Source organism: Myotis myotis, unplaced genomic scaffold (assembly GCF_014108235.1).
Source record: "Myotis myotis isolate mMyoMyo1 unplaced genomic scaffold, mMyoMyo1.p scaffold_m19_p_24, whole genome shotgun sequence".
NCBI lineage: Eukaryota > Metazoa > Chordata > Mammalia > Chiroptera > Vespertilionidae > Myotis > Myotis myotis.
Genome location: NW_023416329.1, coordinates 4274451 through 4300047, shown reverse-complemented (window position 1 = coordinate 4300047; position 25597 = coordinate 4274451). Strand labels below are relative to the sequence as shown.

General features: G+C 55.3%; 1 protein-coding gene across 3 annotated transcripts in view; it reads right to left on the bottom strand.

Moving 5' to 3' along the window:
• Positions 1 to 25597, bottom strand: part of WDFY4 (WDFY family member 4) — a 249179-nt gene that overhangs the window by 58897 nt on the left and 164685 nt on the right. For all 3 annotated transcript variants that reach the window (XM_036355974.1, XM_036355976.1, XM_036355975.1), the window contains exons 40-47: positions 24061 to 24138; positions 22499 to 22705; positions 20946 to 20997; positions 18077 to 18243; positions 8332 to 8480; positions 4109 to 4229; positions 1489 to 1574; positions 12 to 74 (exon numbers count right to left, since the gene is read on the bottom strand). In XM_036355974.1, coding sequence (XP_036211867.1) covers positions 12 to 74; positions 1489 to 1574; positions 4109 to 4229; positions 8332 to 8480; positions 18077 to 18243; positions 20946 to 20997; positions 22499 to 22705; positions 24061 to 24138 — 923 coding nt within the window. The remainder of the gene's footprint in view (positions 1 to 11; positions 75 to 1488; positions 1575 to 4108; positions 4230 to 8331; positions 8481 to 18076; positions 18244 to 20945; positions 20998 to 22498; positions 22706 to 24060; positions 24139 to 25597) is intronic.

Here is a 25597-nt window from a genome sequence, read left to right as displayed (position 1 = left end):
TCCACACTTACCTGAGGTGGAGAGGTTCCTCTGGGACGCCTTTCCCCTTCAAGCTGGGTTGGAAGGAGCAGAAGCTACACAAAAAGGAAGGATCATCTCATTAGCAAGGGGCAGACCCTTCCAGCACCAAGGAGACATTTTCAGAGCCAGGCTAGGGACGGGTGCTGGGCCCACCAGCCCTCCAGCCCTCCAGCCACCCCGTCTGTGGGCAGCAGACCTGGTGCCCCTCTGACCACCCTCAGCACGTCTGCATCGCACACTCATAACAACCATAACAATAAAACAATGTCACCATAAAAATATGTGTCTTAGATTCCTCCTCTGCCAATCTCACCACACACGGCTGTACCCTGGGCACAGGTGCCATCTCAATTTCAGGCTCACCGAGGAGGGAAGGGTGCTGGTGGGCACTACTCACCACTGAGCTAGGGGACGCACAACTCCTAGATTAACTGAAAACGTTAGCTCCCAGGAATCACAAGGGAACACAAACGTGAGGGTCAGCCTCGCACACCCACTGCTCCAGCTCGGTCTAAAACGAACTGGAAGAAAATGTCAGGAGGCCATACATAGGCAAATGGGAAGAACCTCAAAGGGAGGCTCACAGCTACTGGAGACGTGCCCAGCGCTGGGCAGGCAGCCTCTCTGCAGGACTGGTTTTCTCCTGTGGGCACAGCAGCGGGGCCTGGTGCCAGTGACCAGCCAGGGCCACCAGGAAGGCTAGGCTAGACCTGCTGAGTGCACATGGCCTGGAGCCTTCAGGTCAGGATGTCAAATCTCACCTCACAACTTCCGGCCAAAGTGGAGCCAAACAGCGCAGCTGTGACTCCAACTCCTGTGGGGTCTGTTTACGGCTGGGCACCTGCCTTCCTCTGTCCCTTCTAGCTCCCCACAAATCTCTATCTATTATCTACAACTCTAATAGTAATAAAAATAAATAAATATTAGTATTACCTTTTTCTTAGCTTATATTGCTTAGATGGATTAATCTATTGGGAGGGAGAGAAGTTAAACTAAACAGCAGGCTTCTCTCTTTAAGGGAAAATATGCTTGCGCAGAAGTGGGAAATCAGTGTTTGGAACTCTTTGCAATGAAATGTAAAGTTAGAACAACTAATATTGGCAACTGGGATCAAAAGGAAAGATAAAGCCAAAGAATTCTTGGATAATTAGAAAATAAAGCCAGAAAATTCTGGAATGCCTGTTAAACCGCCAGTTTCTGAAATATGTTGTGTCTGCACAATTTTTCCTCCTCCAGTCATTACTGTCCTAAACCCCTTCAGTCCCTGAGATGGAGCCGGCTTCCCAGGATTGAGCACAGGCTTTCTCTATGCTTTCAACAGCTCTGGGGGTAAGTTCTTCCTGGTGTCTAAGCTGAGGATTCCTCGTGTGGGTCCAGGACAGCTCTGAGAGCAGCGCTGAGCGGTCCCTGCTCCTCTGCCCCCAGCTCCTGCTCAGCTTGCTCAGAGGAGGGGTTTCCAATCCTTACCTTTTGAAGACCTTACTCCGATCGCTGTTGTGGAAGACAAAAAACTTGGAGCATCCATTTCGGAAAAAGATCTCCAGGGCAATGTCCTATAGAGAGAAACCCTTTTACTGCCCCTGAAGTTCCCGGAAGAGCAGCACTGCCAGGCAGCAGAGTCCCCGCCAGAGGCCGTTGGGTCTCTGTGCCGCTGTGAGAGGATTGTAATCGCAGGTGGACCCAGAGGGTAGGAAACGGAGATCACGCATGTGCCCTGGAAGATCGGAACTTAAGAACCGAGATGGTTTCCCGTGAACACCTGATTCAGAGAGGACGGAGTCTTAGCTCCTCACAGTGAACACGCGCCCACAATCCTTCCGCTCAAGCCGATGAACTTGCCGCTTGGACTCTGGTGGGATCTGACCCCTGTGGCTCCTGGCCCATGAATACTGCGCCCACACCTACAACGGACTCCCCTGTAGTTTGCACAGCACGTGTCCCATGGTGACTCCTTTGCTATTCCTGCAAAAACTCCACTTCTGGTCACTCAAGCTTGCCTCAGTTTACCTCTTTATTCAGAATAACACAGGCAACCCTTCCCGCCAGCCTCCCACAGGGCACGGAGGCCTCGTTGACAGCAATGAGCGGGGTCTCCACAGAATGGGCAGGAGGGCGGGACCTCCAGTTCCTTTGGCTGAAGCAGGAAGCAAGGGCCCCGCTCCCGGGACAAGAAAGGAGTGAATGCCTAAATGACCTCTACACGATTCCCTTTCCTCTTCCTTTGCCTCTGCCTCCCTCTCCCCTCATCTGATCCACGGCAGGTAAATGACGGATTTGAGCAGTGATAGAGCGAGTCCACACAGGAGATGAGGGGGCCAGGGCTGGAGGGGGGCAGAGGAGTGAGGCCTGGGCCTGGGGAATGGATGGGTGGCTCAGGGTCAGACTCGTGGGGATGGGGGTGCTGTGTCCAACCCAGAGGCAAGTCCTGCTTCTGCCAGGCTGGATCCAGTGCTCAGTCAGTGCACGGGCTCCTGAGCAGACAGCGTATTTGTACTGACAGTGCAAACCCGTCCTCTACAGGTGCACATAGAGCCTAGGTGTCTCTATAAATAGAAACATAAATAATGTGCAAATAGATGATGAACACAGAATCTATAGAGCAGGGGTCCTCAAACTACGGCCCGCGGGCCACATGCCAATACAAATATTGTATTTGTTCCCGTTTTGTTTTTTTACTTCAAAATAAGATATGTGCAGTGTGCATAGGAATTTGTTCATAGTTTTTTTTTAACTATAGTCTGGCCCTCCAACGGTCTGAGGGACAGTGAACTGGCCCCCTGTTTAAAAAGTTTGAGGACCCCTGCTATAGAGGCTATGGCTTCCCAGCAGCCTTGAGTGTCCATGTCAGACTTCCGTCTGGGAGACTCCCACGCTGGACAAGCGGTGGCCAGTCCCCACTATGCACACGGCCTCCCGATTCTCAGCTCCCGGCCTTCTGGAGACAACCCCCGCTTACAGGGGGAAAGAAACTCACTTACTGATACCTGTTTGCCATGTGTGTTACCTCTAAGGCAGATAGATAGTCATTAAAAATTTAATTCTTGATATTTAATATGTGCCAAGTGCTGTGTACATAATGGCAGACAAGACAAGAGGAAACAGGAGCCCAGAGAGGTGCCCAGTTGTGCAGTGCTGGCCACACTGCCCAGGACCCTTCAACTCAGCCCCTTCTGACTCAGCCCCTTGCGAAGAAATGCATGAGGTCAGGCAAAATGAGGACTGGCCCTTTGTGGGCAAAAGCAGCAGGGAGGCAGGGCAGAGGGAGAGGGGCAGAGGCTGCAGCCCGCTGGGCCCTCCTCAGCAGGACCCCGATCCTTCCTGATACTTTTCCAATGAGTCACCCTCCCTCCCCCAGGCCTCCCTGAGCTAATTACACACCTAAGAAATTTACAACGGAAAGCACTCTCACTGCTTCTTCAGGCGAAGCACTGCCCCCTGTTGGCCTTTGCAGGGCAGACACCCGGCAGAGAAGGTGGAAGCCCTGGTCCCTCCCCTCCTCTCCCCTCCTACAAGGGGTCCTGATACCTCAGCATCCCGGAAGCACGCCCACCCCCCACCCCCCCACCCCAGGGCAGCTTCACCCTTGCAGAGGCTAGCTGCTGAAGGCAGGTGTGTGTGTGCGGCCACGGGGGGCCCAGAGGTCTTTCTCCCCTTGCAACTGAGCTGTTGCTTCTGAACCTCTGCCCCAGTGATTCTCCCTGGAGTGGGGATGCACTGGGTGGTGCTGAGCCTGCAGCCGCTCTGCCTCCCAAAGGAGCCTGCTCTGTTTAGTGCCTGGGTGAGCCCTCCAGGGTCCCTGGCTGAGGGACAATCAGTAGATCTCTAAACCACTCTGCCCAGAGAATTACCAGGCTCTTGGTGAGTGTGGGGAGGGGAGGGGAGGACGGCAGGCAGCTGAGGGGGTCCAGGCTGTCAGAACAGGGCAGACTGGAACTCAGCTCCTGGCATCAACTCTGCCCTGAGGCAACGGCGCTGCCTGTCTTATATTCCTGAAGACCCAAGGGGGTCCCAGAGGAGTGTCCCTCCCACTCAGAGGGCATCCATGGCACCTGGGCCACCCTCTCCCCTTGCCCTTCCCGCGGCATACCTGCAGGAGGAAGCGCGCCTGCCGCAGCTCCCGGAGGTCCCCGTAGCTGTGGCGCTGGCAGGAGTAATGGTCGGAGGACCTGTCTTTGCTGCACAGGTTGAAAATGAATGGATCACTGATGCTGAGAGGACAAGAAGACATGCAGTGAGAGGGTGTCCAGTGGGCTCGTCCCGCCCTGGCCCACAGCCCCGACTGAGTTTCTGGGACACCCTGGGGGTTCCAGGGTGGCTGCGAGCAGGGTGCCAACACCTCCTGACCTGCTAAACCCTGAGCACCGTCCTCATTAGCCCTTCCCTGAGCAGTAGGAGGGGCAGCAGCCTCACCAGGAGAGGACAGCAGGCCAGGGGACAGCCTGCAGGACAGGCGGTGGCACTCGGAGACGAGTGTGAGTAAGAAGTCCCTCCGCGCACAGTGTCCACACGGACTGGGGGAGCGTGCAGGGGATACTCTCATCACGTGTGGAGAAATGTCAGACTCCGGAATCGGGCAGAGAGATGCCGAGACTCCACAGGAAGCCCGGTTCAGCATGTCCTCGGCAGCGGGGAGAACGCCCACCCCGAAGGGCTGTAGGCCGGGATGCGACGCAAGGGGGCTGGGAGCAGTGACCACAGCCTCAGCAGTGGCCTCGGGGGCGCGCGCCCAGAGCCAGGGACCAGCCACGTGGCAGTGGAGGCCAAGCCAGGCCAGAGCTGCTCCCCGAGGTCCAGAGGAGGGACGGGGAGGCATAGCCTGAGCCCACTGTTTTTTTTTTTTTTTTTGGTTGCTTGTTTGTTTTGTTTTAAACATCTTTTTATTTATTTCAGAGAGGAAGGGAGAAGTAGAGAGAGATAGAAACCTCAATGATGAGAGAGAAACAGCATCAATTGGCTGCCTCCTGCATGCCCCACACTGGGGATCGAGCCTGCAACCCAGGCATGTGCTCTGACCAAGAATCAAACTGTGACCTCCTGATTCATAGATCGATGCTCAACCACTGAGCAACACCGGCCGGGCAAGCCTGAGCCCATTGCTTAGCCCCCTGCACAGCCCGGCCCCAGGGACGTGGGTTCCAGGCCTTTGCAGCTCCTCCTGCCTCTGTGAGGACAGTCCTCCCAGGAGTCCTGCTCAGAGCCATGTTGCTGTAGGACTGACTGAACAAATACGAATGTGGCTTCGTTCTGGATGCTTCTGCCTGGAGGCCTTCATTGAAACCCACTGCTGCCTGGGGCCTTGTGTTCCTTATTAACGCTCCCCTCCAGGGTGAAGATCAGCTTCCCCTCAACTCCTCTGACTCCCGATGAGGCCTCAGAGGGACTCTGGTGCCTACCCGTGGCTGCGCCAGCCAGCATCACAGGCCAAGGCACTGGTGAGAATGGCAATAACTCCATCACCAATTATTACTCCATCCAACATTCAAGCATTGTCAGAATTCACACCTGAAATGTGCATTCAGCATCACTCACTCGATCACAAACTCTCTACCAGATGCTGTCGCCTGGCTCGTCTCTGTATCTATGGAGTTGACCACAGAGCCCGGGACAAGACCGACTTACAGTAAGTACTTGTCACATTGAACTAAACAGAGAAATGATGCCTAAATGCTGACTGAAGGGAGGAACTATCCAGTTACAAAGAGCTAATTGGACTGTTTGGATTTCCACCAAATGAATCAAATGCTCTACCTTCCGAACCTGACCGCCACTGCTGAGGGTTAGATTGTTCCCCCCCACAGAGATATGTTGCATCCCAACCCCCAAAATCTTAGACTGAGACTTTATTTAGAAATAGGCGAGTGGCAGAGGTAATAAAATTAAATGAAGTCAGAAAGATAGGCCCTGATCTAATATGACTAGTCCCCTATGCAGAGGGAAACACAGAGACAGACACGCTCAGGGGAAGGCCCTGTGAAGACACACGAGAGAAGATGGCCAGGTGATGGGCGTGACGTGTCTACAAGCAAATGAACACCGAGGATGGGGGAACTCAGAGGCTGGAAGAGGCAAGGAGGGGCTGGCCCTGGAGCTGCAGAGGGAGAGCGCCCGCCCAGAGCTTGCTGCCGACTTCCCGCCTCCAGGACTGAGACACCAATATCTGTGTTTTAAAGCCACACAGGTTTGGGTACTTGGTTACAGGAGCCCTGGCAACCTCATGCTATCAGCCAAAAGGGATCCATAATAGCAAAGTCACGCCTTCTAGGAAGGCTCTGAGGGTCTGGGACACTCCACAGCCCGGAGGGCGCTCGGCTTGAGTTTCATTTCCGGTATTTTATGGACCCTCAGAGCCGCTTTCAGGGTCTAGTGCTCAGCGCACTCAACTTGAGGCTGTCTTTTAGAGACACATTTCAGGGTGGACTTAGCTGTATTTTTAACTGGCTTATGTATGCATCTCCCTCAGTCTCCATGGGCAAGAAAAGACTCAATCCCCATTGATCTGACAGGATTGAGCAGCCGTTGAGAACTGCAGTGCAGCAGCCCAGCCCTCGAGAGAGCACCGTCTGGTTCGCAAACCCTTCTGGAGGGGCGGTGATTAACATTGCCCAGGCAATCCCCATTGACCGTCCAGGGCAGCCATTTGTTCTCACTCCACTCCCACATGCATTCTAGAAAACTCCATTTCCAGACAGGGCAAGGCTCCCTGGTCCTTCCAAACCAAGAGAGAACAAGCAGCCTAACAAGTGGGCTTCTATTAAAAGTGTAGATGTGGATCTGAGTGCTATGAGGGGCACCTCGTACACTACATTCTCCTGATCAATAAGAGCTCATCTGACACTGACTGGTTTAAACCAGAGCTGAGGAGTGAAGCAACGGCTGGTGCGAGTCACCGCATGGGCTCGCCCTGAGCGCAGGGGGCAGGAGCTTCCATCAGCCCCTAGAAAGGCACGTCTGCAGGCCCATTGTCCGTATTGATCAGTATCAATAAAACATGAGCCAGGAGATGGGATGTGTGTGCCAAGTATTAGTTATGCTTCTCCTGCCTTGGGAAAGCACAGAGGACTCCCAGCAATCGGTAAACATTTGGAATGAATAAAAGATGAAAATTATCAGAGAGAAAAATGCCAAGCATTTTAAAGCAAATCTCGATCAAAGGAGGGGGGCTGACATCTATTTCCCACACTCCTTAAGCTCCTGCTTCCTGACCGGGGCTGGAAATGACATGACACCTGGGAATTAAACCTCTTCGTTATCGGCAGGTCCGACTCTGACTCCTTGTCAATAGTCTACAACAGTGGCTCTCAGCTGGTTACCTCTCAGCATCAGGATCAGCAGAGAACTTGGTAAATCTCAGTCGTACCCCAGATCTGCCAAATTAGAAGCTGGGGTGAAGGTGGGCCCCAGAAGTCTGCTTTAACAAGCCTTCCAGGTGATTCAATGTAAGCTAATTGGAGCATCGCTGGGCTATCAAAGAGGGGCTTTGTCATCATGTGAGCCCTGGCTAACCAGGAAAGCCCAGGCTTGTCTCTGGATGAAGAAATCGTCATCCAAATTTTTCCAAAAGCAACGATCAACTGAAAACATACAACTTGACAACTGGAGTCCTGGCAACAGTGCAGACATGGCCAGTGTGGTCCCAACAGCTGGACTCCATAAGCACAGAGAACTCATCAGCCTGATTGAACCCAAACAGAACAAATGCAGTTGATCCTTAAAAAGATCCTCGGAATGTCCTGCCAAAGACCTCTGGTGTAGTTGGTATAAAATGACTCTTCAAATTTCTACCCAAATCTCCCCCCCTGCAAGCCACAGATCTTCCTCAAGTAGCCCTTCCTCAGCACACCCCTTCCTGTGTACACCCTGAAGAGTCCCCCCAGAGCAGATGCTCTGTCCTGTGCTGCTAGTGTGCCCCACACGCTTTCCAAGGAGCCTGTGTGCTGGTGGCACTTGCTGGGCATGGAGGGGCAGTGCTGATGTCTTACATGAGTGAGCAGCCAGCAATCTGTCGAACGAGTGGGCTGATGGGACTGGATTCCATGACAAATGACCTACGGAGAAACCCTCTTTGCCCCATGGTCCCCACACCCGGGGAGGCACAAGGAGCTGCCCCAGTGTGTGCATCCCAGGTGTTAGCTTTGGGGAACATGGTCAGGAGTGCCTGCGCCTTAGGGTTCTTCTGTTTTATCTCATGGTTCAGTTTCTGGCCCAGCCCCAAGCGCACAGTGAGAACAAGGAGGGAGGGCAAGGGGGGAGGGTAGCTGAGAAGGAAAACTGGGGTTCAGGGAGGAGTCCGAGGGGCAAGTGGACACTCACTTGGATAAGCAGTGGCGGGTGCAGTAGACGTCACCCACGGGGGAGAGTGTGAAGTTCTCGCAGATGTAGAAGTGCCGGTGGCCAAAGAGCAGGAGCGCCTCAGAGACCAGGTGGCCCTGCACGATCACCACGGAGTACTTCTGTGTCACCTGCAGGGAGGGAGCACAGTCAGGCCGTGGGCAGGAGAAGCGTGGCTGTCACTGTTTTGGGGGGCAGAAGGGCAGAGCTGGAACCTGTTGGGCTCCTGCAGGGAGGGGGAGCACCACCCTGTAAGAACAAAGCCACTGTCCCAGCGCTGCACTGTGCTTCACAGTCTAAGTGGCACTTCTGCACCCAACACCCTGTTTAGTTACCTACTCTCTCCAGGCCAGCGCCCCAACCCATGGCGTGTGGGTGAATGAGTGCTTGTTGCTCCCCACGCACACTGACAGCCTTCCTCTCACAGGAGGCCCCTCCACAACCGCCCTGAACATTCTGTAGTTAATAGTGAGGAATGTGTTTGAGCACAGGCTTCTCAGTTATGGAGGCAAAGGAGCTTGTCCAGGGACCAGCTGGGAGGTGGCCGAGCCAAGACAGGAACGGGTCTGCCGAGAGCCACAGTGCAAGACCGGTGCTGCTGTCTACAAGGCCAAGGCGAGTCCACGCATGTGCAGACGGGCACTGCCCCCTCCTTTCAGACTTCAGGGCAGCTTTTCAGAATTGCCGCAGCTGGAGACAGCACCAGCCAAAGGTTGCCTCCCTTCCCCGGGGCAGTCTGTGCCCAGCAACTGGCCAGCCAGGGTGGAACTGGCCACCAGGGCCCAGGCGGGAGGACATCCAGAGCTCAAGCACCTGTGGAAGCAGCTGAGCCTCCACTGAGACCACCTCTTCCCTGCCCAGTCTGGACCCTCGCTGCCAACAAGCTTCCGGGCTCAGGGTTGGCTTTCCAGACCTGGACAATGGCTTGGTGTGACCCAGAGTCCTACACCAAGGAGGGACTTAGCGGGTCCTTCCATGGAATATATTTCCAAAGAAGTCAGTGAGGGGATAAGTAAATTCCAGATGATGAGAGCCCAAATGGACCAAGAATAAGGCCAGCCCAGCATTTCCTCAGGGTAATTCTGTGCCGATTCCAGTTACACAAAAGAGGAGCTCACTTTGTTTTTATTTTTACTTCTGACCAGATGGCCACTGTAACCCTTTTACACAGGAACCGATATAATTTTTACAACTGGGCGAGGGAGGTTCTACTCTAATTTGTAAAATCAAATTTAGAAGAGGTCCAGAGACACGAATCTCACCAAAGACTGGAGCCACGTTTCCTGCTCACCTTGGGGAGCAGGGAGGAGGACCAGGAGAGAACAGGCCCTGCGGAGCTATCTGGCTTCTGTCCAATGCGCTTGGTCCGTGAGGGCCAAGGGTCACCACGGGCTCATCCCACTACTGTCCAGGACAAGCCATTCCTGAACTATTTCTCCTGAGGACAAGCCCAGGGTCTCGGTTCCTGTAATAAGCCTGCTGGGGACAGCTGGCTCTCCGCCTCTCCTGCCTCCATGGACCTGGCCCTCAACCCTCCTTCAGAGCCACTTCAACACGGACTCATTTACAGCTTCACTCATCCATCCAGACGTTTATCAACTCAACAGCTATGGACTCAGCACCTACTACCTGCCAGGCTCTGAGCCAAGCGTGGGGATAGAGGGAGGGACACGATAAGCAAGAACCCTACTCTCACGGGACTTCGGTCCAGTAGGGGAAGATGGCTGGCACACAAACATGACAATCAATAAATGATTACGAATTGTGATGGATGCTGAGAGGGGGAACCAGGGTGCCTGGTGATAAGGCAGCGAGAACTTGGGGCATGTTTTAGAAAAGCTGGGAATTGGAGGACGGGCATGGACAGCGTGGACAAGCTGGGAGAACACATTTCAGGGAAAGGGAGCATTCCATTCGGAGCTGAGACAGGGAGGGAGAAAAGAGAGCAGTATGGCTGACACAAAGCTGGAAAGTGGGGTGCTCGGGTCATGGGGCCTTGAGGCTGGTAGGCCCACTGAGCTTCATTTTGGTTTCAATAGAAAGCCGAAGAGGGGTCATCTCTGAAAGATGCCACTGGCTGCTGGAGGGAGGATAGATTGGAAAGAGCCAAGAGTGGAAGGAGGGTCACCAGTCCTGTGGGCACTTCAGCGGTCCTGTGGAGGGATGACGGTTTTGACGGGATGCCAGAGGGGAGGGAAGGGAGGGGAGAGTGGTTGAATCAAAACAAGGAGAAATAGAAATGACAGGAACTTCTACTAGATAAGCTGTGGGAAACCAAACCAAACCCAAACCAGGAAGGCTTGGGGATCATGTCTCCTCGGGGCCCGAGGCAGCGAGTGGAGCCACCAGCCCCCTGGCAGCTTGTCCAGAGGCCACCCCCACTGCGGTGTGGCTGTACAGAAGGGACCACACATGCGCACCCAAAATACGCACCTTGGCACAGCTTTGCTTTCCATTAAAGACACCTGAAAAGCAGCAGGCACAGCAGGGCACCTGGCCTCGCCATGGCTTCCTGGGAGCAAGCAGTGCAGCCCCATATGAGTCGAGGGAAAGGAGTGCGGAGTCCAGGCTGAGAGATCTGTCCCAACAGACTCACCCCGTCTTCCTCCAGCTGCCCACCTGCTTCCGCTCCTCCCCACAGGGTGCTCTGTTCCACCCCGTGTGCACACACCGACGCCTACGCCCCCGGAGGCTCCGTGTTCCTGCGACGGCTACGTGCACACGTGAAATCAACTGTGTGTGCTTTTCCTGTTAAGCTATGTCTGTCAGCTCCACCCTCAGGCCAGCCGGACACTCCGCTAGGAGGGCAGAGGGGAGGCTTACCCCTCCCACGGATACTCTTCCGAGGAGCTTCTGTGAAATCATAGGTACGCTTTTCACATGGCCCCGTTGTACCCGCGCAGCGTATTGCTCTTCTTGCTGTTCCGCTCTGCCTTCCCTTTAGCAGTCCTCCTTAGGGACCCTCCAAGTCGCTCGTGGGGCTGTCCCGCCTTATGAATGGGCGCGCTGCACTCCGAGGTCGTGGCGCAATCCCCTCTTCCTTTGGGCTGTTTTCTAATGTTCTGTCATTACAGAGGCTGCCGCAGTGACCATCAGCACAATGTCACTTTGCACACAAGTAAACCTGTGGGTTAAATTCCTACAAGTAGGACTGTGGGCCCAGGGACAGCATTTTAAACTCTGGGAACTATTGCCAGATGCCTTCCCACAGGCCCACCAGGTACGCTCTCGCCGGTACTGTTAGGAGGGCTACACCAGGCTTTACCCTTTTTTTCAGGTTCACGTGTGACACGTGGAACGGTGGCACCAGCCCTGGCCTGTGCACGGCTAAACCCTCTCCCTCCCCACGGTGCCCGCCTTCGCCCAACCTCTGTGGGCAGCATCGCCATGGTCTCCAGGTGCTTCCTGTCGGGGAGACAGTAACAATGAGAAAAACCAAACCGCAAGGAAAATGTCTAGTGAGAGCTGGGTTAATAGCTTAAAAATCGATTCTGCTAGAAAAATACAGCATTTAAACCTGGACAACGAACCCAAGTGAACTGCTACCCGCTCTCCCACTTCAGTCCACCCAGGGAGGGCTCCGCCCCGCGTGACTCATGATTAAGAAGTCTCTCACACCACGTGTCTATCGATCGCTTTAGAAAGACGGGAACTTCTGCTTCATAAGTGGAATTTCTTTGAGGTGGGCTAATGAGACATCGTCACTCCCGACTAGGAAATGGCTGAGCTGTGCCCACCCTGGGCCTGTGCGACAGGGACAGGTGGTGGGGAAATCAGAGCTGAAGGCAGAGGGCAGCCTGTACTGGGCCGGTCCTGGAGGCCACGCAGCAGGTCCTCCCGGAGCCAGGCCCCCGGCCGGCCCGTTGGTGAGCGGGAGGTTCTCGCAGGTGTGCCAGGCCCTTCCCCACGCTCCGAATCTGCAGTGAGTGCAGGCCCTGATTTCCAGGTGGGAACCAGGTTCAGAGCTGCCACGTGAGGGGCCCAGAACAGAGCTGACGTGTCCACCTTCAGATATCTATGCAGAGTCTACTGCCGAGAATGCGTTAGCCCGCCCGCGTGTATCCTGCGCCTACCTACGCCTCTGCCTGCCAGTGTCGTCCGCACGCCCGGTGACCTGGCAGGTGGGAGGACCTGCCCGGTTTTCAGGAAAGCACAGCTGGCTGAGGAGAAGGCGGGGCTCACAAAGGAGAGAACAGATGTGAGTGAGTTACGTGGGCTGCCTGTGGAGTCTGGATCCACTCCTCACGCCTCGGTCACTTGGAGATGAAGCATTCAGGCACAGTAGCAATCGAAGAAAAGGGTAAAACGTTACAGAGGAACGGTTTTCGTGAATGCCGATTTGGCAAATCTGAGAAGAAAGGCAGCGTGTGGATCTCCGCACGGCTCAGCTCTCAGGCAGACGCCGCAGCTAAGCCCTGCCGCCCTCCTGCGCCGCCTCCACAGAATATGCCCAATGTGCACGGACCCGGCCGCGGGTGCCGCCTCCACAGAATACGCCCAATGTGCACGGACCCGGCCGCCCTCCTGCGCCGCCTCCACAGAATACGTCCAATGTGCACGGACCCGGCCGCCCTCCTGCGCCGCCTCCACAGAATACGCCCAATGCGCACGGACCGGGCTGCGGGCGCCGCCAGCCCTGCCACGCGGAGGCCGTGGACAGAGGGGCCGGCCCCAGAGGACAGTGAGCGCGCTGCGAGTTCGGGGGCTGCTCCCCGCGCAGGGCCAGCATGGGCTGCATGAAGCAGGACCTGCTGCTGGTGGTTCAAATGGATGGTTCTCGCTGGGGCAGCCCTGCCTATTGGGAAGCCGGGGCTTGCGGGCCTTGGACCCTCACTCTGGCTGGTACATGTGAGACCACCTGGACGCGTGCCTACGCTCCTGTGCCCCGGCTGCATCCCAGAGGTTCCCGCCAGCGGTGCAGGGTGGCCTGGCATCTGCACTTTAGCAGGCAGCCCCGGCGACTCCGGTGCAGGCCACCTGGAGACAGTACCTGAGACACTGGCCATGGGCACCAGGAGGCTCTGAAAGGTGAGGTCTCACCTCAGGAAGCCTCTCTCAGACCTCCTCCAGGTGGTGTGCAGTCACTGAACGTGCGCGCTGAATGCGCATTGTGTGCCCACACACTCCTAGGCACACGGGGGCAAAGGGGGAATGGGGGCCTCCAACAGGGGAGATGGAGCGCAGACGTCCCGGCCCAGCACAGCAGGCAGCTGCCGGCGCTCTGCGGGGCAGAGCAGAGTGCTCGGCCCTGATGAGGGTGACAGAGGTGACATCAGAAAAGTGGTTCCCAGGGAGGGGACCTCCAGGCTGGGTAAGGGGTTAAAAAGATAAAAACATGGGGGAGCATTCCCAGGCATAAAGTCTAGAGCCAGCTGAACGTGTTTGCAGAGTGCAGGTAGTTCTGTTTCTTTAGAGTACCAGGTCTGAGGGGCGTGTGTGTGTGTGTGTGTGTGTGTGTGTGTGTGTGTGTATAATTAAGGGTGAGGGAGGCACGTCCAGGGAGTGGCCAGCCCCCCAGGAGTGGCTGTGCACAAAATCTGCCAAATATGCCAAAGAGCATCTCTGAAGGTGTTGAGGAGGGCTGACACGTCAGCTCCACATTCTAGAAAGTCCGCCATGGGCTCCCGAGACGGGAAGTTCAAACATGGGAAGGTTAAGGCACTTCTTCGCCAACAGACTCCTCTGTGAAAATCCCGAGCCGAGCTGGCCGCTGCTCTCTGCGTCCGCCCGGAGCAGAGGGCTCTCCCTGTGAGCCGTTCCTTTCCACCCCGGCCAGGCCAAGACCGCACCCTGAGCTCGCATAAAAATGCGAACGTTCCGTTTTAAATGTAACTGAAGAGGACAGGAGTAGCGAAAACCACCCTGCGGTCGGGCCTGAGCCTCGCTTCCCGGAGCAGTCATGGAGGGCACGGGACCCTCCCAGCAGCACAGTGGCGACTGGGGCGCACAATTAACATGCACGGAATCAACCACCCTTCACGGCAAATGGAGCTGTTTGCGGAGAAACGTGTTTGTGGCTCTGGGAATCATTAATCAATGACACAGAGGCAGCCCAAAACAATTACTGTCCCAGGTATTGCTGGAGGCGACCACAGCGCCAATGTTCACATAGAGAAACGAGCGAGCTGCTGCCACCCTGAGCTCAGGCCTGCTGCTGCCCAAGGCCTGGGTGCAGGGGCGGGGGAAGGGCCATCCAGAAGCCTGGAAGGAGGGTGTGCTCTGGAACCCCCTGAGCTGTGTCCAGCGAAGGCGATAGATGTGTGTGTTGCTGAGATGCTGAGAGGAGGGGCCAGGATCTCCCTGCAGGGCGGCCTGGCCACCTCAGTGGCGACCCTGGGAAGGCAGGTGCTCCGGGTTCTGAGCTGGGCACATACCCGCCACACACACTCTCTGGACAAGCTGCCCTTAGAAAAAGCACCGCCACAGGTTTCTGAAGAATCCGCATTAGGGTGTTCCCAGCTCGCGCCCAACACTTGCTACAAACTGTCTCCACAGGAGCAGAGAGTGTCGGCCAGAAAATGCAGGAGCAGCTCCCTACACGCACACACACCTGCATGCACGGGCCTTCCGTGTCTTTGAGCACATTCATGGTCAGGCTCAGTGCCACAGTCCTTCCTTCCTCTGCTTCCAGCTCCTGTCCTCTCAGGCACGCCCAGGAGAGCAGGTTGGCGTGTGCTGGGCATGCTCTCTGCCAGGCAGAGACCCCTTGTGTGAGGGACCTAGAGGCCTGCCCGACTGGCCACCACTAACCAGAGAGGTCTTACAGGGAGCTTCCAGCCTGGGAGGGTGCTGAAGGCCAGGGTGCCGAGAGTTTACACAACTTGCCCAAGGCAGGGTGCTGGGAGCCGGTGGAGAGTGAAGTCACATGGACTTAGAGAGAGACAGGCCTGAGCTGGAGCCTAGCAATTCCAGTTAGCAGCCCCCAGGGCCCCGTTTTGCATCTTTGAAATGGAACTGACAAAGCCCGGCACAGGGCCACGGTGACACTAGGAGAGACGCTGAATGACAAGCACACAGCAAGGGCTCCAGGGGACCAGCTGCCAAGGTTGCCAATGACGTGATACCCAGCTGGATGATGCCCGAATCTGTGTGAGCACTCAGCCTATGCCAAGCTGCCCTGCACTGATCGCGGGCGTCTGCCTGCCTGGTGCTGGTGGTGGGAGAGTTGCCATGGTAGCCAGCCTTTGCCAAGCCAAGTCCCAGCTGCTCTCAAAAAGGCTTCCACCCAGTGCTTGCCTCCCTGAGCCAGGGTCCCCAGGCCGTGACAGCAGCCCCGGTTACAGCTGCAAGCAGATGGCCTACCCCCCCCCGACCCCTACCACCCCTCTGCTCCCCCAGCTGGTGCCCGGCATGTGGCCTCCTGACATAGCTGTGTCTCCTGCTGGGTAGAGCACGTCATGCTTACGTTATAGAAGACAGACAGGGCTGAAGCCAAGCCTGGCCTGCTGGAAGCAACTGCAGGCAGGCTCAGACGTAAATAGAGGCCTGCACCTTGCGGGGAGGTGGTGGAGGGAGCAGGGCACTGTGGACGGGCACACCAGACAGGCTCAGCCAGCAGGCGGGCACCGGGCTGCGAGGAGCTGGCCGGGAGCTGTCTGGGGCCCGGTCACAGAGGCCCCTGTGCCACAGCCAGCCCGGCCGCGCCACAGGGAGTTGTCTAGTCTAGACCTGACTCACTCCTCTGGACCAGTGATGCTCTTGAGCTCTGGATGCTACCTCCCTGTGCTCCTCCCTCCCTCAGGGTTTTACATTCAGGCCTCCTCGGTGTCACCACCTGTCACTCCAGGCCCCAAGCCCAGCAACTTCCCTCTTTTCCACACAATGTGGCATTATGTAGGGGGCGCAGAACTCCTAGAGGGGCCCAGGCCAGCAGATCAGGCCTCTCATGGGCTCCACTCTGACCCACTGTCTCATCATGAACATCTCCGAAGGACAGCAGGCCCAGGCAGACCCTCCACCCCCTCATCTGCGCAGCACGCACCCAGCGCCTCCCTCGCCCGCAGTTCCTGCCTCCTGGAGCCAGAGCTGCTGGGACAGTTTGAATGAGAGCACCTCTGTGAGCACTGGAAGGCATTTCCTACTCCCTCGGCCATGGCCTAGGTACCAGGGTTTGTTTCCCACCCACGCCCCTTCTTGGAGGGGGAGAACCAGTCCGAAGGGACCATTAAAAGAGGAGTAACCGCCACAGTGACAGCAGCAGCAGCAGCCACTGAGCTCTGACCCCCGCGGGCACAGTTCTGGACAGGAGCAGCCTCTCTGATCTTCCACACAAACTGATGAGTCAAGGACGACAGCCCCAACGGCACCGGGCCTGAAGGGGTGCAGGGGGTGGGGGCTGGGTCTGTGCACGGCCCGCCTGTGGCATCGCCCACCTGCCCCCACCCCCATGCCCCTTCTTCAGGGAGCAGGTGTGGCTGGTGGTCTGGTTCCGCTGGTCCTGGAGGAATTCAGGCTGAATTGGAACTATCTGCCCCACAAATTCCCAGGAAACCAGAGGCAACAAGCAAGCCCGGCGACAGGAAGGAACACAGCTCATGAAAAGAGCACGTGCGACAATGGCATAGCCTCCCTGGCCTGCCCTGCTCGGTCTCCCGTTCAGGGGCTGAGCCCCCAGCCCAGCCAGCCCCTCCGCAGGTGCCGTTGCCAAGGGGGACCAGGGTGGCTCCTGCTCTGCCGGCTGGTGCTGCCCGCCTGTCTGCATCTGGTGCTCCGCTACCACAACCAGCCCGTGCGCACTCTGACAGCTTCCTGCTGTGCCGCACGGAGACCCAGAGAGACTGACGTTCACGTACAAGACAGGGGCGGGGAGAACAGCCTCTGCCTCGTCCTGTCCTGCCTCTCGGGCGCTGTCAGCCACCCTCCTATCCCCCCACCCCCACCCCCCGGGAGCTGGGAAAGCAGCCACCTGTGGGCTTCAGGCTCTTGCTCCCCCAACAAGGCCTCTGACAGACATGCCACTGGGTGAGACAGTCAGCAAAGCAAGACTCAGAGACCAGCACAAATGCCACAGGCATCCTGCTCCACAGCCTGGAGTTGGGCCTCGCTCTTGGCTGTGACGTATGCTCCAGACCTTGCCCACCGCCCAGCCCGCAGGCTTGGGAAGTGCATGCCGTCGGGCCAGCCTCAGAGGCTCTCCTGGGAAGAGCCAGGGAAAGAACTGGGAGAGGACCCGGTAGGGACCCTGAGAGATAGGAGGGTAGCGGGCAGTGTTCCAGTGTTGGCCCCCGGGAGCCACTCGAGTAGGCCCACCACACCCGCACCTGGGCACTGCTCCAGGGGCCGGAGCTCCTGCTGAGGCCCACAGTGCCAGTGTGCTCACCCGGGGCCTGAGAGGCGGGCGCTGCTGGGACAGCTCGGACATAGGGCTGGGGTGTCCAAGCACCGACCCCCCCAGGCCCTCACAATGTGGATGCACCCGGGGGGTCAGGCTGCAGGCGGGGCCGAGGTGCTGGACGACGCGAAGGTCAAGAATTCTGCACTGAAAACTGCTCTCCCAGGATTAGAAAGGTTAGAACACGTTCACTCAGCAGTTCATCAGCGGTTTACACCTTCAAGGCATGTGGGTGCAGGCGTGCGGGTCCCTTTGCACACCTCCCTGGACACACGCTCGCAGCGCGCTCCTTGGATTCTCAGAGGGAAGGGAGTGGCCACGTGCCTGTGAGTGAGGGGGGCCCTGCTTGCTCATGTCTGATCGTCCTGAGGGAACAGTCATGATGGGCCGTCCTACCTTCTCGTGGTCCAGAAGCTCCTGTAGAATAACCTGTCTTTCCCGACACAGCTCTAGGAAGTCCTCGGAGTGCTGGCTTTCGTGCAGGGACGGGAAGAAGGTCAGCCGGGTGCAGTCTGCCGCCACCTCGTCGCTCTCGCCCTCGGCCGCCCTGGGGGTCAGCCCACCTGCCGTGGTGTAAAGGGACACAGTGTTGGCACGAGCCACCCGATGTCACCTGGGGTGGGGTGCCGTGGGGCCTGAGTCGCTGGGAGGAACGGCCAGGGCCAGGGGCGACGTGACCGGTGTGCGGTCCGCCTGTCCCTCGCTGCTGCTGCGAGTGGACACACCCTGAGGCTGTGGGTGGCCAGACGCCTCAGGTGGACCCCCCAGGGGGCCCAGGCCGGGCTGCTCACCAGAGTTTGTTGGATCTGAATTTCACCTTGTTCGCTCTTTGAAAAGAGTGTTTGTTGTTGTTTTAATTATGGAAGCACTATCTTCTAATTATAAGATAAATCTGTGAAAACCATGAAGCTGTGAGAAATAAAACAAATGTGTACCCAGAGTCAGTACTGACAATGGCAGCTGCCGCTCAGTAACGCTTCTCTGTGCGGGGACGTGCAGGGGCACTTGTCATCGGGTGCTGCCCGGGTGGGAGAGGCTGCGGAGCCGCAGCTGACGATGGGGAAACTGAGGGAGGCCGCGCTATGCGCAGGGTAAAGGGCTGCCGAGACCCCAGGCCCAGGTCGAGGCCGAGCCGTGCCTCCGTCCAGAGTCAGCGCCGACTCTAGGCTGATCGTCCTCACTGTTCACAGTTGGTACCTTTCCTGCACATGTATGTGTAGGCATACATCTGTGTAATTTTTGACACAGTAGGAATTACACTGCATTTGTAGCTTTTCTTTTCTAATATTTTTTTCACTCAAGATCATATCACGAGCACTTTCCCATTCCACTGGGAGTTCTCTGCAAACAAGACACCACTGTGTGGAGCCTCAGGATCCCCTGAGCCCTCTCCGACTCACTGGTTCTGCACTACCATGAAGCTGGGGCGCTGCAGTCGCATGTGTGGATGGCCATGGCCACGGCCATGCTCCTTTCCTAAGGCTGCACGCCGGGCCTGCCCACTGGGTGCCAGCTAAGCACACACCCATGTGGATTTCTAGATCCAACTCCTCCACCCTGTCCTGGTGTCCACCTGCCTGGAGCGGTCATGCGCACCTGCCTGCAGTCCAGGGGCTGCAGCCATTTTCTTTATGCCAAGATGCTCACCTCTTTGACCTCTGCCCTGCCTGGGACTCACACCTCAGGGTGAATGGCAGTGCCTGCTGCTCACAGCGCAGCCATACCGGCTTCCCCAGCAGGGAGAGCGCAGTGCAGTCACAGGCACGCGGGAAGGCACGGAGGAGAACCAGGCCGACTGAGCGCCTAGGGACCAGGGACTCAGCAGACCAGACGGAAGCCCAGTGAGGTCAGCACACCTCCACCTGCCCTCTCTGCAGCCACCCTCCAGAGGAGGGCGCGGCAGGTTCTCACTCTGATCTTTGAGTGTGGGCCTTGGGGTGGAGAGATGAGAAGCAAGCGGATATTGCAGTGTTACCCTAAGTCCTATGACCCCCCAAATCAGCCTGATCCGAGCCCAGCATCCTCACTTCCGGGCAACACTGCAAACTAGAGAGCCAGCTCAGCAGGAAGCCCAACACCATGGTCCCAGAGACAAGATGATCAACACTAAGAAGCTGTCACTTGGTTACAGTCTGACACTAGCTGCAGCCTGGGGCACAGTGCACTCACAGCCAGGGAGAGTCTGAGCCACGGCAGCCTGAGAGCAACCACAAAACCAGATAGTGTGTGTGTGTGTGTGTGTGTGTGTGTGTGAATGTGTTCTTGCCAAAATGACCTCTGAGAAGCAAACCTGTATTTTTAGCAAGTTGACTCATTCAATTTCCTCCATGAAAATTATACAAATAAAGAGTAAGCATAAACTTAAAATATTCAAAGTATGTTTTTTGTTTGGGAAATACTACACTTATCTTTGGTCCACTTGCTGCAGTGTCAGTTACCTATAGTCAAATGTGGTCCAAAAACATTAAATAAAAAAATTCCAGAAATATACAGTTTCACATTGTGCGCTATTTTGAGCAGCGTGATGAAAACTCTACGATCTCGCCCCTCCCATCCAGGAAGTGAGTCTGCCCTTTGTCCCGCACCTCCCCGCTGTCCACTCCCGTCTGTCAGTCCCTCAGTAGCCGTCTCAGTTATCAGAGCAACTGCCACCGAGTCGCAATGCTTGTGCTCAACCAGCCCATTTTACTCAACAACGGGCCTCAAAGCGCCAGGGCAGCGACGCTGGCAACTGGGATGCACCACAGAGAAGCCACAGTGCCTCCTTCAAGCAGGAAGGTGTGTGTGGGTAGGACACCACAGTACACGGTCCTGCAACCTGCCCCGTGGTCAGGGGCTGCAACACTGACTACTCTATCTGTCATGTTTACAACCAGAGAGGTCAGGGTAAGAAGCATTGCTATTTCACCATTTTTACACTAAGACGTCTGTTGTTTTCCTCCCCTGTGCTTCGGGTCACACACTGAACATGTATTTGTACTGTCTGGGGCACTTTTAAGGTTTCCCTGATTCAGCAAGTTGACAAGATAGATTCCCTGAAGAAATGTTTACTGTGGCCACGTTACTATAAAGTCTGCCCTCGGGCGCTCTGGGCCTGGGACAGGTCCCGCTCGGTTCCAGGAGCACGTAACGCACAGTCGGCCTGCCCGCTCCGGAACCGCAGCGTCTCTTCCCAAGACAGCAATTCCATGTCGCTAATAAGACCCTAAATAAAACCAATGGCTGGTTTAATTTTAAAATGAAAAATAGTTGATAAACTGAATACCTCCGTTTTCAGCATTTGTTTGAGAAATACCACCATTTCTGCCCTGGCTTTCCTGAAATAAAATCAGAGAAAAAGAAATTAAATCCTGGGTACTATCTATATGCACCCCCCCATTCCACATATTCACAAACACATAGACATGCACGTGACCCCTTCAAATAAATCACATACTCAAGACTCAGACGCAAGAGAAAACGCTGAATCCTAAAGGACCACAGTAAAAAGCAAGTATTAACGTTCCCGAGTCAAAGGGGAGAAAACCCACAAGCTTCCACTAAGTAGAATTACAGTAATTACCCAAATGATGCCAGAGTGGGATTACATAGCACCCGGGCCTGGGGAGCAGGCCCCGCGGAGAGGCTCGGGCCAGCGCCTGCTTTCACAGGCAGCCCTCGCTGGTCACCTGCCCGCTGTGCGGGCTACTGATTTTTTAAAAATGTATGTTTATTGATTTCAGGGAGAAGGGGAGAGGGAGACAGAAACATCAGTGATGACAGAGAATCATTGACTGGCTGCCTCCTGCACACCCCACACTGGGGATCAAGCCCGCAACCCGTGCATGTGCCCTGACTGGTATTTAACCATGACTTTCTGGTTCATAGGATGACACTCAACCACTGAGCCACGCCAGCCGGGCTGGGCCACCTATTTCTCCTGCCTCCATTTCCTCAGGAATGCATTGAGGGAGAGTACTGTAAGCCTCCGGCTGTTTATTGGCAATCCATTAGAAATTCAGTGTCTACTGAATAAAAGAATTATAATTTTTTCATTGAGTTTTATAAGGATGTAATGTGGATAAGAGGTTCTGTGTCACAGACTAGAAAACAAACTCAACACTGACTTGTGTTCCAGTGTCTGGAAGGCTGGCTTTTAGAATATCCCAATCAGGATTGTTCGGTGAAGAAATACAAATCTAGTAACAGATGTTTCTACTCCACTACCAATTCAACTGGCTCCCCAGCCTTTAAAAGGCAAAAATGTAAGTTCAAGGACATGAGTTCAAGCTTTCGTATAGCACACTGCAGTCTGCTGGACTCCACTGCTTAGGGCTCAGTGAGCTTCCATGCATTTGGACTGAATGGGTCACCAGCTGGAGCTTGCAGAAATGGCCAATTCAAGGGATTCCCACTGTAAAGGTGCTGTGCGATGCGCTTGCACAACCATGTCTAGAGCAGCGCTGGCCACGCCTGCTCCGGAACAAACGCCTGTGCGAGCTGACAGTGACCATTGCCGGCTCTTTCCAAACTCTGGACTCTGTGGACATCAGTGTGGCCTGGGTCGGTGGTGCCGATCTACACCACTCACCCACTCCTCCACGCATCCACCCACTCACAGCTTCCCTCCTCCGCTACCTGCGAGGGGTAGCGATTCTTTTTTTCTGTTAAACTGCATCAAGAATGACGCAGAGCCATCCTGCCTTTCCCCACATAGGTTTTCTCCCCTGCCTACCCACATCAGAGCTCTCAGAAGCACCCCAGGAGTCCCGATGAAAACAACACCGGACAGACGGAGAAGCTATGGCCTGCCTCTGCGCCCTGCTGCCTGGGACCTACCTGGGGCCCTTCTGCATGCTGGGCCTCGCTGGGGGACGAGCGTCGGAGGCGCTTCCTCATGCGCGCAGGCCCTTCTCTCCAGTCCAGCTCCCACCGGGAACAGGGTGTGGCTTCTGCTGCCGAGCCCCACAAGCCCAGCTCCCCGAAAAGCTGCTCCTGGATCCGGGCCCAGGCTCTGGCGGCCTTGACGTCGCCGCACCGCCGCCTCTGCGGAACAGAGCAGTGGATGAGCGCGCTCCCCTGAACATGGACATGGTCTGTCGCAAACACATGGAAAGCCCCTCGTGACTGGCCTTAGAATGTGGATTTTCTCAGATCTAAATCAATCAGCAGTAAAGCTCCGTACCATCTTCTCAGCTCTGAGCCCCAGTCGGGCCTGCCGCTAAGAACCAGCCAGGCCGCCTTCTAAGAGGCTGGATCCTTTCTTTCTGTGCTTGGAGGCTCTGCTGAGCTTGTCCTTCCACCTGACCTTGACCTCTCCCAACCCTGCTGCGTCTGACAAACAGTTACTTGTGAGCGAGCCTGGCGGCTGGAGGCTGCACGTCTCCTGACCCCCTGGAGGCTCCCAGGCGCGCTGTGGACTCCCAGGCGAGCTTATGCGGAGGAACGTAGACCAGCTAGCATGGATTACATTGCCCAGAGCCTCTTTCCCCCGCCCTTGGGTGCCACTGTTGCACCGTTCCTTGGCCCCTCACCCAACCCAATACGCCTAATGGCCCTACACCACTGTTCCTCCCTCGTGGCAGTGCTGGCCTCACTGCCTGTTTGCAGTCACTCTTTGACTCTTTGCCCCGCTCTTCACTTGTAAATACCCTCTGGCTGGAGCAGTGCCATTTAAGCTCAGCCTTTCTATGCCTGGCACAGGCTTTGGGACAGAGCAAGTACGAAGTAACGACTGGAATTAGTAAGGTTCTAACACTATACGTTATGTTCTATTATTAGCAATTATTTTCTTGTTAATTTTGTTAACAAAACCCACTGACCATAGCTTCTTAGCCATGCAAACCTGCACATGGGACTTCTGCCTCCGTGCCCCTAGGGCCCTCGCCTCCCAGAAAGGAAGGGCTGCCCACCTTAAAGATGGGGACCCTGAGGCTCAGATGGCAGCCAAGGGGGCGGCAGACCTGAGAACCAGGCCTGCCCAAATTAAACCCTTTTCCCTGTTATTAGCTCTCCTTGTGCCTGTGTTTTCCAAGTCTATTGTTCATCGTGTTATAATGATCTGTTTATTTCTGCAGTTATCGGATGCATCTCTCTCCTTTAGAGGGAAGTGCTCTGAGAGTGAGCGGGGCCTGCTGTGCTTGCAGTGTGCCCTCGCTCCCGGCAGAGGGGCCTGAGGATCCTGAGGGGACCCGTGCAGACACATCCCCAGCTCCTCCTCTGCTCAGACTGTGGCTGCAAATCCCCAGCACCCTTAGCCCACCATTAGCCGGGCTGACCCGTCCCTGACCAAGCACTGACGCAGGCAGCCTAGAACCTAAACCAAAGGCCCTTCTGATTGTTACAGGGGTTCGAGGTGGGCTCCGGGCGCTGTGTAGAGGCAGGAACTGTTTTGGTTTTACCTGCACGTGATCTTTGTATAAAGATGCATAGAGCTCTTGTCCTTTTCTTCTGTAGTTTTCGATACACGACACAAAATCCTAGAGAAGAGAGACAGCGAGCCACAGCTTAGTGAAAGCGGATGTTAGGTAAGAACTTCTCTGCTCAGACCAGCACCAAAGGAGGTGGCCTGGGATCTGTGGTCACGTCCATCATAACCTCGTGAGTAAAGTCTTCACCTAAGCTCACTCACACACACACACACACACACACACACACACACACACACACACGCACACACACATGTTTGTGAGTTACTTCCACTCCCAGCTTGTAGCCGACAAATCCTCCTCCCAAGAATCACAGAAAAGCTGGGTCTGAATGCTCTGCTTTAAGATTGCAGAGAGCTCCCAAGAGCGCCAAGACTTCGGGGGGCAAGGTATCGGAGGGGAACCCTCACTGACATGGTCTCAGTGCCTAATACCTGTGCTTTTTTATTTACCCTCGAGATATTCCAAGTTTGTAAATGCATAAGAGGCTGAGGAGCTAAGCAGAAATTGGTGGCTGAGAAGCAGGGAAGCTTGACAGCGCCTTTGGGAGTCTCAGGGGGCTAAGGAGAGAAAACAGGAGCTCAGGCTCACCACATCTCCCAGAACATAAGGAGCCCAGAGCCCCAAAATAGCACAGTAAAGAAAAAGGAACCCCGCTTTCTGCATTGGTGTTCCCCTTTAAGCAGTTGCCCATGAGTAAGCAGCGTGGGGCTGAGAGGCTAAGAAATAAGTAACGCTTCCTACAGCCTGAGCCTGTAGAAACCAGCAGGACTCGGGCTTTAGGTGGGATCTCGGAAGGCTGCACCATCGGGACCCAGGAAGACCAGAAACAGACCAGGCTCCCAAAGCAGAAACCCAGCTTCCAGCGATCGCCCTACTGCAAGCGCATCCCAGAAGGCAGAGAAAGTTCTCTTTGGATGCGGTGCAGCACCTGAGCTTCTAATAGAGACCTTCATGCAAAAGGCTCAGCAGTCAAGCAGGAATTACTGGATGTGCCCACAAAATGATCAATAGAAAAATAAACATGTATCCAGACATTAGACTTGTCAGACATGGACCTTAACATAATGCAAGCAATATTGTCCAAAGTGAAATATGGAGAATTTTGCAAGAGACATGGAATCTCTGAAAAATAACCAAATGAAAATTATAAACCTGTCATATGAATTAAATAAAATAAGAAATTTTATGGGTGAGTTTAACAGGACAGAGGATAAATGAGGTTGCAAAAATACCCTTGCTAAAATATGATGAGATAAAAATATGGAAAATATTAAAAAGATAGAGAGAGTTAGGTACATATATAATATGGAGAATGCATATAACATGAGCCTCAAAAGGGCAGTAGAGCAATACGGAAACTTAATGAGAATTTTCTGAAATAAATGAAAGCCATCAGCCATAGATTTGATAAATTCTACAAACCTAAATAATACAAGAAAAATATTTTTACAACCACACATAATCCCATCATAGTAAAACTGCAAAAACAAAAGATGAAGAAAAATAT